Source organism: Physeter macrocephalus, chromosome 6, assembly GCF_002837175.3.
Source record: "Physeter macrocephalus isolate SW-GA chromosome 6, ASM283717v5, whole genome shotgun sequence".
Lineage (NCBI taxonomy): Eukaryota > Metazoa > Chordata > Mammalia > Artiodactyla > Physeteridae > Physeter > Physeter macrocephalus.
This window is the reverse complement of record NC_041219.1, coordinates 56699398-56714104: the sequence shown is the minus strand read 5'-3', so window position 1 is coordinate 56714104 and position 14707 is coordinate 56699398. Positions and strand designations below refer to the sequence as shown.

Sequence of the window (14707 nt, the reverse complement as noted above, 5' to 3'; positions counted from 1 at the left end):
GTTGCAATGGTAATGGGAGTGTTTCCTTAATTTCTCTTTCAGATTTTTCAACATTAGTGTATAGGAATGCAAGAGATTTCTGTGCATTAATTTTGCATCCTACTATTTTACCAAATTTATTGTTTAGCTCTAGTAGTTTTCTGGTAGCATCTTGAGGATTCTCTATGTATAGTATCATGTCATCTGCAAACAGTGACAGTTTTACTTCTTCTTTTCCGATTTAACAGTGACAGCTTTACTTCTTCTTTTCCTATTTGGATTCCTTTTATTTCTTTTTCTTCTCTGATTGCTGTGGCTAGAACTTCCAAAACTATGTTGAATAAGAGTGGTGAGAGTGGGCAACCTTGTCTTGTTCCTGATCTTAGTGGAAATGGTTTCAGTTTTTCACCATTGAGAACGATGTTGGTTGTGGGTTTGTCATGTATGGCCTTTATTAAATTGAGGTAAGTTCCCTCTATGCCTTTCTGGAGAGTTTATCATAAATGGGTGTTGAATTTTGTGGAAAGCTTTTTCTGCATCTATTGAGATTATCATATGGTTTTTAATCCTTCAATTTGTTAACATGGTAAAAGCAGGACAACTAAATAGTTGAATGACAGCAGGATCACCTGGAGGAATATACAGTCTGGTCCGTGGAGGAAACAGACATTCAAATAAAATTTTTTTAAGGAGCCAAGTTGATTTTGAGTCAAGGACAAGTAGGAATTAGCAATGGAAAGAAGGCAAATAAGAACCATCTGAAGACCTGGAGCCACGGGTACTAGCACCCAGTGTGGTGTGGCAGGGGTCAAAGGTGAACGTGGGCAGCATGGGACAAGGTTGAAGAAGCGGACAGGGACCAGCCTGATTCGAAATAGCTTGTGAACTAAACAGGCTAAGGGGTATGTGTGTGGATTTTAAGCAGAGGGGTGTTCAGGCTCAGATTTTATTTTAGGACACTGTCTCTGGCTAGAGTGGCTTGATGGGTAGGCCCGAGTAGGTTACCAGTCAAGGCAAGGACGCCCGTTAGTAGTCAGAGTAAAGGCAGCAAGTGGAAGGAGAGAGCAGTTTTGAGAAACGCAGGAAATGGACTAGAGCTTGCTGACCGGATGTGACGGGTGCAAGCGCCTGAGGCACCTCAGTTGACTGACGGTGATGCTATCTACTAACAGAAAATACAGGAGGGAAAAGGCCTGGGGAGGGGGAGACGTTATTGATTCAGGGATGACTTACGTCACGTGACCAAGTGGTCTGTGTCAAGAGCAAGGTCCGCGGTAAAGATCCTGACTTGGCGGTCGCTGTCACACTGGTGACCGTTGGAACTTGAAGTTGCCCAAGCTTTGAAAGAAAAAAGGACCGGGTGGGGGGGAAAGAATGGAAGCTCACAGAATACGGTACGGTAGTGAGAGCTGTGGGTGTAGGTGACACAAAAGATTAGCAAGCCACAAACAACGAAGAGTAGGCAGGGAGGCGGGGAGAAAAGTACGAAAGAATGGTGTCATACGGGCCCAGAAATAAAATGTACTAAGCAGGGTATAATGAATAGGGTCTATAAGATAAGGTGAGAAAGTGTACCCTGGGTTTGGCAACAGAAAGGTCATGAGTGCTTTCTGCAAGGCCAGTTTTGACACACCTTAAGGTAACTTTCAGTGGAAACTACTAATATCAATAGCATAGAGAAAACAGGTGCATCAAGCTGGTCCAGATGATTAATTAATGATATTAGTACTAACACAGGGTAGGCTCTTAATAAATGTTGATTGTTAAACTGCAGCATACAGAGTACCTCAATACCATGTCCCTGGGAAACATGTTTCCAAGAGGGGGTGGGGTGGGGTACGTGAGGGGGTGTAAGACAGTAGAAAATATACACTCGATAAGAAAAAATATATATAATAGCAGTAGGATCATAATTCCTACATAAAATCATCACTTTAATCATAATTCTAAATACTTATCTCCACATTAACATAGATATTTCATTAACCAAGAAGAACTGAGCTAAGTATTATATATTTTTTAATGGTTAACATGATTCAAAGTTGTTTGTTTTTTTTTTTTTTTCCGGTATGCGGGCCTCTCACTGTTGTGGCCTCTCCCGCTGCGGAGCGCAGGCTCCGGACGCACAGGCTCAGCGGCCATGGCTCACGGGCCCAGCCGCTCCGCGGCAGGCGGGATCTTCCCGGACCGGGGCACGAACCCGTGTCCCCCGCATCGGCAGGCGGGCTCTCAACCACTGCGCCACCAGGGAAGCCCCAAAGTATTTTTATTAAGAATTGAAATTTGGTTTGGTTGAAGTTCTCATCATAAATATAAAATATCTATCACTATTTTTACTCACAGTGAATTAGGATATAAGCTTCCTAAAGGGCTGTACTACCTAATACAATAGGGGTGACAAGTACTTGACAGCCACCCTCTAAAGCACGGGCTTAATGTAAAAGTGACGACTTTAAGAAACAGCTCTTCCCCTTTATATTTACAACAAAAAGGCTAACATTTTTTTTGCAAAGCACTCATTTTATCGTGAAATGTAGACAGAGACAGATGGATGCGTTAGTATCAAGGAAAAGTGCATATCACAACTTTTTCACTTTTATTAAAGGTTTTGACAATGAGGGCTTCATAAAATGTCACAAAATTCTATTTGCTATCTAACCATCCACTTCGAAGTAGGAGACATACGCTATAGTATAGCAACTGTTTTAATATGGAAAATTATTCTGAATTCTCAATATAAAAACATTTGGCTAAAATATGAAACACTATTGCAACAAAACTGACAATGCATGTTAAGTAACTTACAAGATTTCAGAAATGTCTCCTGGGAGAAATGGGAATTTTCCTTTTGCCAGATAAACTCTGCACAGTTAAATTTCAGGTGCCATAAACTAGACAAAGCCAGAAAGAAGCATCGGGCATGTTACTAGGAAAGAACAACATGTAACGGGGACATCCTCCATGTCAAATTGACAGCCACGTAATGACAATGACTTATTATATACATATAAGGGAAAGAGAACATGCTCTTCAGAAGGGAATGACATTCCAAGATAATTCTTATAAACAAACCTCTTACTGAAGTCTCAGATAGCTTTTCAGAGAACAATCACAAAACAGGTAGAGATCATTTATACAACTTTAAAGGATTCATTTATGTTACAATACCCTCCCTCCTCAAATATGAACACAAATATAACATGCTTATAAAAGTGAGATCTTCTTAATCAAACATTTTCTTGCCACTACACTCAGCTACTAGCAGCATTTGGATGCAAAGGTTTAACTCGTGCTAATCGGGACAAGCCAAGGCGGAGACTCTGAGTTGGAGACTTCACAGACACTCTTGCCAGTGGGCTACGGCTGCTGCCTCCGGACACCGCTGCAAGAAGACAGATCACCTGATGCTGAGAACGTCAGAAATCTCGTAACAAAGGGCAGTTTATAAAACAGAAGAGGCCAAAAAAAGGAGTTAAGCGTTATTCTGCTATGCAGGTTCTATCGATGCGCATATTAGAGCCACTACACTCAGCTACTAGCAGCATTTGGATGCAAAGGTTTAACTCGTGCTACTCGGGACAAGCCAGGGCGGAGACTCTGAGTTGGAGACCTCACAGACACTCTTGTCAGGGGGCTACGGCTGCTGCTTCCGGACACTGCTGCAAGAAGACAGATCACCTGATGCTGAGAACGTCAGAAATCTCGTAACAAAGGGCAGTTTATAAAACAGAAGAGGCCAAAAAAAGGAGTTAAGCGTTATTCTGCTATGCAGGTTCTATCGATTTACATATTAGATCAAAAGAATGGGAAGTACTAAAGAGCAGAAAATATATAGCATTGCATATTTTCAAACATCCTCAGAGGCCAAGGTAATGACACCAAAACTTTAAATGTGAAAGCTAAATAGGAAAGTTGGGAGCAAAGAACACTGATTGTAAAGACATAAAAAAATGAATGGAATTATAATTTCTAAAGTAGTAGCAAAATCTAACACATTTTTACAAAATTCTGCAACTTTTACAAGTACTCCTTACAGAATCTATTTTTTCAAATATCACATAACTTTAAATATGACAAATACCATTTTTCTTTATTTACACTAGTTTCATTTATGCTACCACTCTAATACAGCAATCATTTCCAACGAGTGTTAAATTTCAGAATTTATCCACATGTATGTTCGTAGCTGATCATGATTTTAGCCGTAATAAGTACAAGTGTGTGTATTTTTTTCATACAAAGGTTTTATGAACATTTCCATGTTTCCAGCCATCTGATTTATCATGCTTAGTTGCACATACGTGCCACCTATTGATCAAATTCCTACAACAAACTTCCGGGTTGTTTCTAGTTTTTCACCACTTTTCTATAAATGGCTATAAAAAAATCACTTACTACTGACCACTTACTACTTTTCCTTCTTTTGAATTCTTTTTAAGGATAAATTCCCAAGATTAGTTCCTAAGTCAAAAGATCGATTTATTTTTATGGCTCCTGTCAAGCTGTCCTGTAAAGGGGTTATAAATTTATAGTAAATAATTATACCTGCTACCCCACAACCCAGAGTGCACTGGTTGATACTTTATTATTATAATAATACTATATTATTATATATAATAATATAACTATTATTTTCTAGTTTGAGAGGTATAAAACAGCATTTTATTATTTTAATTTACATTTCCTTGATTACCAGTGAGGCTGCAATTCTTTTCATATTGGTTTCTAGTTGTACTTCTTGGGGGCAGTGGTATGTTATGTCCTTGGCTCATTTTCCCATTGGAATCTTGCTGGTCTTCTCACATTCGTATAAGACAGGAGGCTAGCTGGCAACCTGAGGGTCAAATCCTGCTCTCAGATATAGTTTGGTCCACATGGTGTTTTTAAAAGTCCACTTTTAAGAACTAGGAGATTTCACACTAAAATCTGTATTTCTGGCTTCTCTTGAAAAACTCAGACGTGGAAATACGAGGCCCATAATCCTGCATGTTAACAACCGGGTGGAGCAGAGGAACGGCGGCTTCCTTCCAGAGGGCACGCGCTCTCGAGGGCAGCAACGCCCGCTCACTCACGCTTCCTCCCCAGGCCCAATTCCCTCACCTCTGTCACCTGCCCGGCCCTTCCACACAATGAATTTATAAGCACTTTGTGTTTTATGACGTGATTCTTTACCCATCAATCCACTATTTTTTTTATCTTTTTGCTTATGCTACCTTCAAATTTCTACAGTCATTATATCAATACTTTTAAAATTCTTTTGTTGCGGAATCACTAATTATTCTCAGAAGAAATACACTAAGGATTATCCTTGAACTGACAGAGCTTATTATTTCAATAACTAATCTTCCGGGACTTCCCTGGTGGCGCAGTGGTTAAGAATCCGCCTGCCAATGCAGGAGAACGGGTTCGAGCTCTGGTCCGGGAAGATCCCACATGCCGCGGAGCAACCAAGCCCGTGTGCCACAACTGATCCTGCGCTCTAGAGCCCGCAAGCCACAACTACTGAGCCCGCATGCTGCAACTACTGAAGCCCGCACGCCTAGAGCACACGCTCTGCAAAAAAAGAAGCCACCACGATGAGAAGCCTGTGCACCACAACGAAGAGTAGCCCCCGCTCGCTGCAACTAGAGAAAGCCTGTGCGTAGCAACGAAGACCCAACACAGCCAAAAAAAATTTTTTTAATAAAATAAAAATAAATTTTAAAAAATAACATGAGGAAGTGCTCATATGTAACATTTACAACTAAGAAAAAAAAAATCTACTAGTGGTAATTTTCCAAGCCCCTGCCCTTGAGCAGTAAATAAATATACTGTACCTGGTGGGACCCACTTAGGCCTCTTGCTTTCAGCTGGAGGACTTTGTATTTGTAACGGCTTCCTAGTGACCTCTGAAGAAGGAGAAACCTTTTTCGGTGAGGGCCAAGATTCTGACTTGACAGCAGCAGGAGCAGAATCTACTGAAGTCACTTATTTGAAAAATATACATAAAAAAGGGGTCACAGAGGAAGATAAAGCCTAGCATGTATATGTGGAAATTATCAAGTTACATAAGCTTATAACAATTAAAGAAGCAGAATCATAAATTTGAAAAACTCATTAAACATTTATTGAGAGTCTAAGAATAGCCATCTTTTATGAGCATTACATGCTAGGAAGTATGGTAAGCGTACCATATACATTACCTCTAACCCTTAGAGCAACTCCAATACAGAAGTGACTATCCCTACTGTCAGTTAAGGAAACAGAGAGGTTAAACAATCTGCCTGTAGTTTGAGAGCTAGTAAGTGTCTAAGTCCAGAGTCCACACTTGTAATCATCACACAATAGTGTCTCAAAGTAATATGTCAGTGAGACATTTTATTAGGCTCCAGGAATTTACGGTCCAGTCACTAGAGTCTAGTAGAAAGGGCAGAAAAGTACAGAGATGCGTACAGTGCAACGTGGTAAGAGAGATGACAGACTCTAGAGGTGGTCATGGGGCAGGGAACTTACATCTAGAAGCATCTTGCCGAGGGCAGTGTAAAAGCAGACCACCTAGACGGCTCTATGGTAACCCAGGTGAGAGGGGATCCGGGCCTGAACTAAGGGGGAGAAAGGCAGGAAAACAGAGTGGATAGTTTTTAGTAATTAGAAGGGGGAGGCGTGCTGGAGATGAGGGAATAATCATGATTGGCAAGTTCCTGTCAGGAACACGCCATCTGATGGCACCATTTACCCAGAGAATGAACACAGAATGGGAGTGGATTTGGGTTGTTTGTTTGTTTTTGATGGAGGGAGAAGCAGAATACAAGTTCACTCTCAGATAATGCTTGCTTCGAGATGCCTAGGTGGCTCTAAGTGCCTGTGCATATGAACGTTTTCACTAAACACTCTTCTTAACGTTAACATCTACATTCTCTAGGTCAGCCCCGTCCCACAGCCTTTTCTGCCGTGATGGGAACGTTCTGTATTTCGTGCTGTCCAATATGGTAGCCACAAGCCACATACAGTTAGTGAGCACTTGAAATGTGGTTAGCAAAACCAAGGAACTGACTTTTAAATTTCATCTAATTTTAATTAATTTAAATATGAGAGAGCTACTTTGGCTAGTGGCTACCATATTGGACACCATAGCTCTTGAAATTTTCTCTATTCAGGGAAAAATTATAACACCTGCCAGGTCAGAGACGCTTAGAGGTTATCCGTACATTATTAGTGGGACTAGAAATATAATCCATCTTTCCAAATTCTTAATCTCATTATTTAGCTGTTAAACTTTACTTCTAATATTACATAGGAAATTTTCTCGGGAAGCAACTTGCTCCAGGGTATATGGAAGACTGTAAGCGGCAAACGCCAACCTGGAAACTGAAATTTTATCTTTAGTTTTTAGAATGTTTTGGTGAGAAAGCATAAACAAACATCTGAAGAAAATATGAAATATATTCATGTTAGGTTTTTTTTCCTATTGTCAATGACTTTTTCATATCAGTTGGTGGTAGGCGGTCCCTTAAAGAGACCTGTCTCCTAATTCCCAGAATGTGTGCTCATGTTACCTTACACAGCAAAGGGACTTAGCAGGTGTGACTAAATTAAGGTTCTGGAGATGGGGAGATTATCCTGAGTTATCCGATGGCCCCAGTGTACTCACAAGGGTGCTTATAAGCGAAAGTGAGAACTGGGAGAACGAGAGAGTTATGTGATGGCTCTGAAGGGAGAAGTGGACCACCCGTCAGAGAGCAGGCGGCCTCTAGAAGCTAGAAAAGGCAGGAAAGGGGGTTCTTCTCCCCTTCAACTTCCACAGAGGAACAGAGCTCTGCCAGCAGCTTGATTTTAGCCGAGTGAGGAAAATTTTGAACCTATGACCTGCAGAACGGTAAAGTAATAAATTTGTGTTGATTTAAGCCACTAAATTTGTGATAAATTTTTACAGCAGCAATTGGAAACTAATACACAGTTTTACCTCTAAAAACCCCTACATTTAAAATCTAATTTCTGGAAACCAGATGAATTTGCCAATTGCAAAAAAACACCAATTAAAACCTGGCTAATTGAGAATACAGTGGTGGGAGGAATACGACTCAATCAGTACCTAGCTCTCATTTCTTAGTAAGTACTCAGCACCAGCACTCAGCACCGTGCTATTTAAGGTGAGAGCAATGCCCACCCTTCATGAATGCGGTCTGAATAATGGAAAGTTTAGTTTCAAACAGTACATACATTAAACAACCAAGACATAAAAATATCTATCAATAAGTAAAACAAAGCAGGTTAAAGGAAGTTATATTTTACAATAATCTATTGTATATTATGAACTCAAAAATATCATAACTTCTTTTATACAAGAAACAAATATTCCACATTCAAGTCGTCACAAATTCCAAAAGTTTTACTGTAAAACTGGTTTCTCCTAACTGAATTCATTCTGAAGAAACCACAGGGCCCTAAACACATGACAAAAGCGTTCTCAACTCAAAGACTGAGTCACACGCAACAGCAGAAAATGAGAATCACGCCAACTTCCCTGTTTAATCGTGTGGAGAAAATGTGGTCTAATGGACAGATTTACGCTCTGAATGGACAAGCCTGGGTGCAAATTCTAGCCCCTCGCTTATCAGCTATAAGAATTCCAACAAACGGTTTAACCTCTCGGAGCCTCAGTTTTGTCGCTGTGAAATGCAGGTGACAGGAGCCACTCAGAGGGAGGCCCAGCATGAAGGGGGAAAACAGTCCGTGCTGGAAGGGTGGGCGGGGGTCAGTGCCCCTATCTGCCCTTCTGCCTTCCCCACCCGAGCCTGCTCTCTTCCACGGATCTTAACAAGAAACGAACGCTGGCAAAAGGTTAAGGAGACTAAAGGCAAAGGTGAGAGAAGCACGGTAAGTAAGCAAGCATGTCCAGTATGAAGTGACGTATGGGGGACTGCTCTTACCCACATCATCCCGTTTGGATTTGGCTTTCTTCTCTTTCTTTTCAACTGGACATTTCCCTTTCACTTCTTTCTTGTTAATTTCTTTAACTTTACTTTTTCTCACAGTGAAACTTTCATCATCTTCACTCTCACTAAAATCAGAATCGTCCTCAGAATCCTCACCTGAAACAGAAGATTACATACCTCATCTCTAAAAAGTTCTAAAAAGTGAGGCTTCTAGGACTTCCCTGGCGGTCCAGTGGTTAGGACTCCACGCTTCCACTGCAGGGAGTTCAATCCCTGGTTGGGGAACTAAGATCTAAGATCCCATATGGCGCTCGGCGTGGCAAAAAAAAAAAAAAAAATGGTGAGGCTTCTAGTGCCTCAACTTCATCTTCTGCACCAGATTCTTGTGCCCCTTTGTGCTATGCTGTTTCCAGGGGCAAAACAATGCATGGTGCCTGGGTCTGGATCCTGGCCCCTCCACTGACATGTCGTGCGACCCGAGACAGGTCCCTAACTTCACCGTGCCTCAGTTTCCTATGTATAAAATAGGGAGAACCCTACAACCTGCATCACAGGGCTGTTGTGCAGATTAAGTGAGTTAATATAGGTAAAGAATAACATCTGGCATATAGCGAACAGAAGAGCATTGCTTGCTATTGCTATTATCATTAATTTCCCATCAGTAATCCTTACTTCTGATTTTACCAGTTTAACTCAGCAACTTTTGAGAAGAATGGTTGGGTATAACATTAGCTGCTCTTCCAAAACGATAACCTTGATGGTAATAATAACCGTGTGCCTTTCCTTAATCACACCAACTTCAACATGCCAGAACAGAAACCCGCTGGGAATTGAGAAGAGACTGACCGTACCATAACCATCTTAACTGACAATCCTGTGTATGATTTCACCTGGGACACACCTCTGATTTCCCACAAACTCCTTTCTATTCTGCATGGGATGATACAAGCCAGTGATGGAATGTGTTAAGTAGCTACAGCTTCTGGAAAAAAGCATAGAGAATACTCGAGAGTCAAGAAATGATTCTTCTATTTTTCAGGGGAAGAGAGGATCAGAAAATCATGTCCTGTAAATACTAAACTCTGAAAATTAAGTGTAAATAAGGATTAGCCCTATATTCATAAAAAACCTTTTTACACTTTTGTATACATTATTACAAATGCAGTACATGCTTACTGTAGAAAATGCCAACCATACCAAAAAAGTTTTAAGGAAGAAGAAAGCCCACTCCCTAATCTCCTCACTCAGAGATAACCACTGTCATACCCACCATATATAATATCTACCTAACTATCTGTATGGAATAATATATTTTATATAAAAAAATATATATATGAAAATTTTCAAACATACACAACAGTAGATAATAATAAACTACCACCCAGATTCAACAATCATCAATATTTTGCAACATTTGTTTCATCTGTCTTTTCTTCCCTTTCCTTCTCAGAGTATATAAAAATAAACCCAAGACACTGCATTATTACATTTCTACATACCTCAGAATGCATCTCTAAAAAACACGGACTTATAAAAAACACGTCATTATCGTATCTAACAATATTAACAGTAGTTCCTTGGAATCATCATCTATCCAGCCCATATCAATCACTTTTAACATAGAGCAATATCCCATCCCTTTTTCCCCCATGACTTTGACATGTTGAAGCAACTAGGTCAGTTGTCCTATGGAATGTCCTACATTCTGGATTGGTCTGTTTTCTTCCTCATGGTGTCATTTAACTTACTCTTGCATTTCCTGTGAGCTGGAATTTTCTCAAGGCTCCATTAGAATCAGGCTCACATTATTATTATTATTACTTTTTTGGGCAAGAATACACATCATAGGTGATACTCTGTTCTCCACATTATGTCAGTAATATCAGAAAGCACAGAATATATGGCTGCCCCACTCCTGGTTGGTTCAGCTGACGCCGGCCTGAATTCTCCATTGTAAAGTTCCTCGTCAGCCTTCTATTGATGATCTTTGCCTAAATCAACAATGTCATTACAATCTTCAAATTGTGATGTCCTTATTCTATCATTCTTCCCACACAAATAAAATTTTAAAAACAGATAATCAACCCATGTATTCACATAACAGTTACCGTGTTATACAGAATTCACCATATAAGGCCAGCAGATCACATGAAGGCCGCTATAAATAGTACCTTGCAAAATCAAATAATTATTTCTGGATTCCCAAGAGGATCTAGGTTCAGGGGGGGCAAGCAGTGGAGAAGTTTCTCCAAAATTTCAGACTATAGAATCTAGGAGGATACAGCTTCCTATAACCCCAACGGTTACGGTATCTCATGTGTTCTTTTCTTGGCTTGAGAGGATAAACTGTAGGAGCGGGCTATAATGCTATTTAAATAAATTGGAGGTGGGGAAATGGAGCTCCCAGAATCCCAAGTCATTAGCATCTCATACTGGGAAATCTGGAAGGCCCAGACACTCAGGTTATGGATTTGGGGTATCTTTAGATGTCCTTAAGAAAAGCCTTGATTCTCTCCATTTTCACTTTTCTTTTCCCACTGAAGGTCACAGAAGTTCCTTTCTCTTCTAATCTAGGGTGAGCCAGTGCAGGAGGAAAACTCTGAAATGTCACTTAAAGAAGGGACCCTTTCCCAGATAACTCAGGTTGTCTGAAATGAATCCAACAGCACATTCAAGTATAATAAACCACCGGCTCCGAGGGGATGGGAGAGTGAGTCATTCTTGGCTTAGGGCAGATGAAGATAACCTGGTACCATTGCTCCTTGAAGTACACTGAGTGTTATCGGGGAACATGTTTGTCCTTCCATTTAAGGTAAAGCAGGCTTGAGACCCTTCACGATCTGGTGCCAGGCGGCCTCTTCAACCTCCACCACATTCTCCCTTCCCTGCAAACCTCACTGAACTCTGCGTGTGTGTGTGTGTGTGTGTGTGTGTGTGTGTGTGTCTGTGTGTTTCTACGTCTTTTTCTTTTGTTTCTTCCAGGTTTACTGAGATATAACTGACATGCAGCACTGTGTAAGTTGAAGGTGTATAACACGAAGATCTGACTTACGTACATCATGAAGTGACTATCACAAGAAGTTTGGTGAACCTCCATCATCTCACAGACACAAGATTAAAGAAATCGAAAAAATTGTTTTTTTGTGATGAGAACTCTTAGGATTTACTCTCTTATTTTTGTGATGAGAACTCTCAGGATTTACTCTCTTAACTTTCATATGTAACACACAGCTGTGTTCATCATCTTCGTCCTGTTGTACGTTATATCCCTAGTGCTTATTTATCTTATAGCTGCACGTGTGTACTTACTTACTGCCTCCATCCCATTCCCCCTCCCCCAATACCTGCCTCTGGTAACCACAAACCTGATCTATTTTTCCATGAATTTGTTTATTTGTGAAGTATAATTGACCTAAACACTGTGTTAGCTCCTGGTACACAACATAGTGATTCGATATTTCTAGACATTTCAAAATGATCACCACAATAAGCTAGTTACCATCTGTCACTACACAAAAGCTATTACATAATTATTGAGTATATTCCCCGCACTGTACATTCCATGACTCATTTAATTTGCAACTGGAAGTCTGTCCTCCTTAATCTCCCTCAACTATTTCTTTCCTCTCCTCACCCTCCTCCCCTCAGGCAACCACCTGTTTGTTCTCTGTATCTGTAACTGTTTCTGTTTTGTTGTTTGATCATTTGTTTTGTTTTTTAGATTCCACATGTAAGTGAAATCATACAGTTTTTGTCTTTCTCTGTCTGACTTATTTCACTTAGCACAATGCCCTCTAGGTCCACCCATGTTGCTGCAAATGGCATGTTTTCTATGGCTGAGTAATAGTCACTGTGTGTGTCTGTGGACACAGGCATATACCACATCCTCTTTATCCCTTCATCTACTGACGGGCACTTAGGCTGCTTTCACATCTTGGCTATTGTGAATAATGCTGCAGTGCACATGGGGCCGCAGATATCTTTTCTAATGAGTGCTTTTGTTTTCTTTGGATAAATACTCAGGGGTGGAACTGCTGGACCCTGAGGTGGTCCTAGTTTTAGTTTTTTGAGGAACCTCCAGCGCCACTGAGCTCTTGTACGTGCACTTGCCTGTTCTCTTGTTTATGCCCTTCTATCAGTCAGAAGTGCTATTTCACCCCTAAATGCTACTCATTTTTCAAGGCACGGCTTAAAGGTCACCTCCGGATAAAGCTTTTCCCCCAAATGCCAGAGCTGAATTGAACTGTCCTGTGTATTCCTCAAGTTTGCGCACAGCGTTTAGCGGTGCTTTGCACACGTTCATGGTCTCCAAGAACTTCCTACTGGCTCTCCACAGGCTTAATGTTGAGTTTGGACACAACCTACCAGTTGCAAAGTCTGCTTCGGAGTCATCGGCGCCGTCGCCGTCGCCGTCTTCCAAAAGAATCTTCCTCTGCTGGACCACGGCCTGGGATGCCGCTTTTCTTCTCCGCTGAGGACCCTGGGAATCATCCTCCTCAGTGATCTTATCCAGATCTTCAGGATAAAAAAAATCAGCGAAACTTTTTGTGCCAGGTAACATTTAAAGAACTGTGGAGTAGACTTCTATTACACCTGCTCTTTTTATTTGCCCAGCTTTCTCCTTCCTGTGCTTCTGGTAACAGACCACACAGCCCAATCTGAGCCAATCATAATACATCAGTCTCCTGGCAACAGTCTGAGTTAAGCAAAAGTCCAAGGCCCACACTGAAAGAGTCTTTCCCCAAGAATTTTCAAACTGGAGCTGGGAAGATAGAGCCCCTTTCTTCAGTGTTCAGCTGCTGTCAACTAGAAGCCATGGGTAGTAGTGACCCTCCACCAGGGGAGAAACTGGGTCTGCAGTTAAAAGAGGAAAACCAAAACAGAAAGAAACAAAGGAGAAGGGGTGAAGAGAACCTTCACAAATGTGAAGACCTTGGTTCTAGTTACAGTTTCAGGAATTTAAATAAGAGTTAGAAAATGTCGATGGAAAAAATATTATTAAAATCAAAAACTTACCTAAATAATCACTGGCTACACTGCAATTGGAGATATGAGGAGACTTACTCATTGCTTCTGTTTCACTATTGCCATGTTTGTCAATGTCTAAATATAAGGAAGAAGAAAGCACCCTAATCAACCTATGTCTAGAAATAGGAAGATGAGTGCTAAAATCTAACACCATTTAGATACAGATAAATGATCCAGACCAGGGGTCCCCAACCCCCGGGCCGTGGACTGGTACCGGTCCGCAGCCTGGTGGGAACTGGGCCGCACAGCAGGAGGGGAGCGGTGAGTGAGCAAAGCTTCATCTGTATTTACAGCTGCTCCCTATCCCTGCCCATCGCTCACATTACTGCCTGAACCATTCTTCCCCGTTCCACCCCGTGGAAAAACTGCTTTCCACAAAACCGGTCCGTGGCACCAAAAAGGTTGGGCACCGCTGATCCAGGCTCAAACTAGCACAGTGACTTCACTTGGCGAGGCTAACATATGGTTAGAAGTTTTGGCTCTGAAATCACACAAACTTTAATCAGACTTAAGTTCAAATTCAGGCTCTTAAATCGGCAATATACCAGGGGAAAGTTGCTTATCCTCTACAAGACTTAATTTCCTCACCTATAATGTGGAGATAAAAACAGTCTGGGGGGCTTCCCTGGTGGCGCAGTGGTTGAGAATCCGCCTGCCAACGCAGGGGGCACGGGTTCGAGCCCTGGTCTGGGAAGATCCCACATTCCGCGGAGCAATGAAGCCCGTGTGCCACAACTACTGAGCCTGCGCTCTAGAGCCCACGAGCCACAACTACTGAAGCCCAC

The 14707-nt window shown here is 41.4% G+C and overlaps 1 protein-coding gene across 6 annotated transcripts in view; it reads right to left on the bottom strand.

Annotated features, from left to right (window-relative positions):
• Nucleotides 1–958: 958 nt before the first annotated feature.
• Nucleotides 959–14707, bottom strand: part of RAD51AP1 (RAD51 associated protein 1) — a 29849-nt gene continuing 16100 nt past the window's right edge. The window contains exons 5-10 of one of the 6 annotated variants that reach the window (XR_002892578.3): nt 13911–13997; nt 13260–13409; nt 8889–9050; nt 5796–5945; nt 4673–4813; nt 3552–3638 (exon numbers count right to left, since the gene is read on the bottom strand). Coding sequence is in view for 5 of the 6 variants with exons in the window: in XM_024129217.3 (XP_023984985.1) it covers nt 3231–3361; nt 5796–5945; nt 8889–9050; nt 13260–13409; nt 13911–13997 (680 nt within the window). In the remaining variant the exon portion in view is untranslated. Of the gene's footprint in view, nt 1318–2297; nt 3362–3504; nt 3639–4672; nt 4814–5795; nt 5946–5985; nt 6561–8888; nt 9051–13259; nt 13410–13910; nt 13998–14707 lie in introns of those variants that run through there. The other 5 variants (XM_024129218.3, XM_024129217.3, XM_028490927.2 and 2 more) reach the window with 5 other exon arrangements.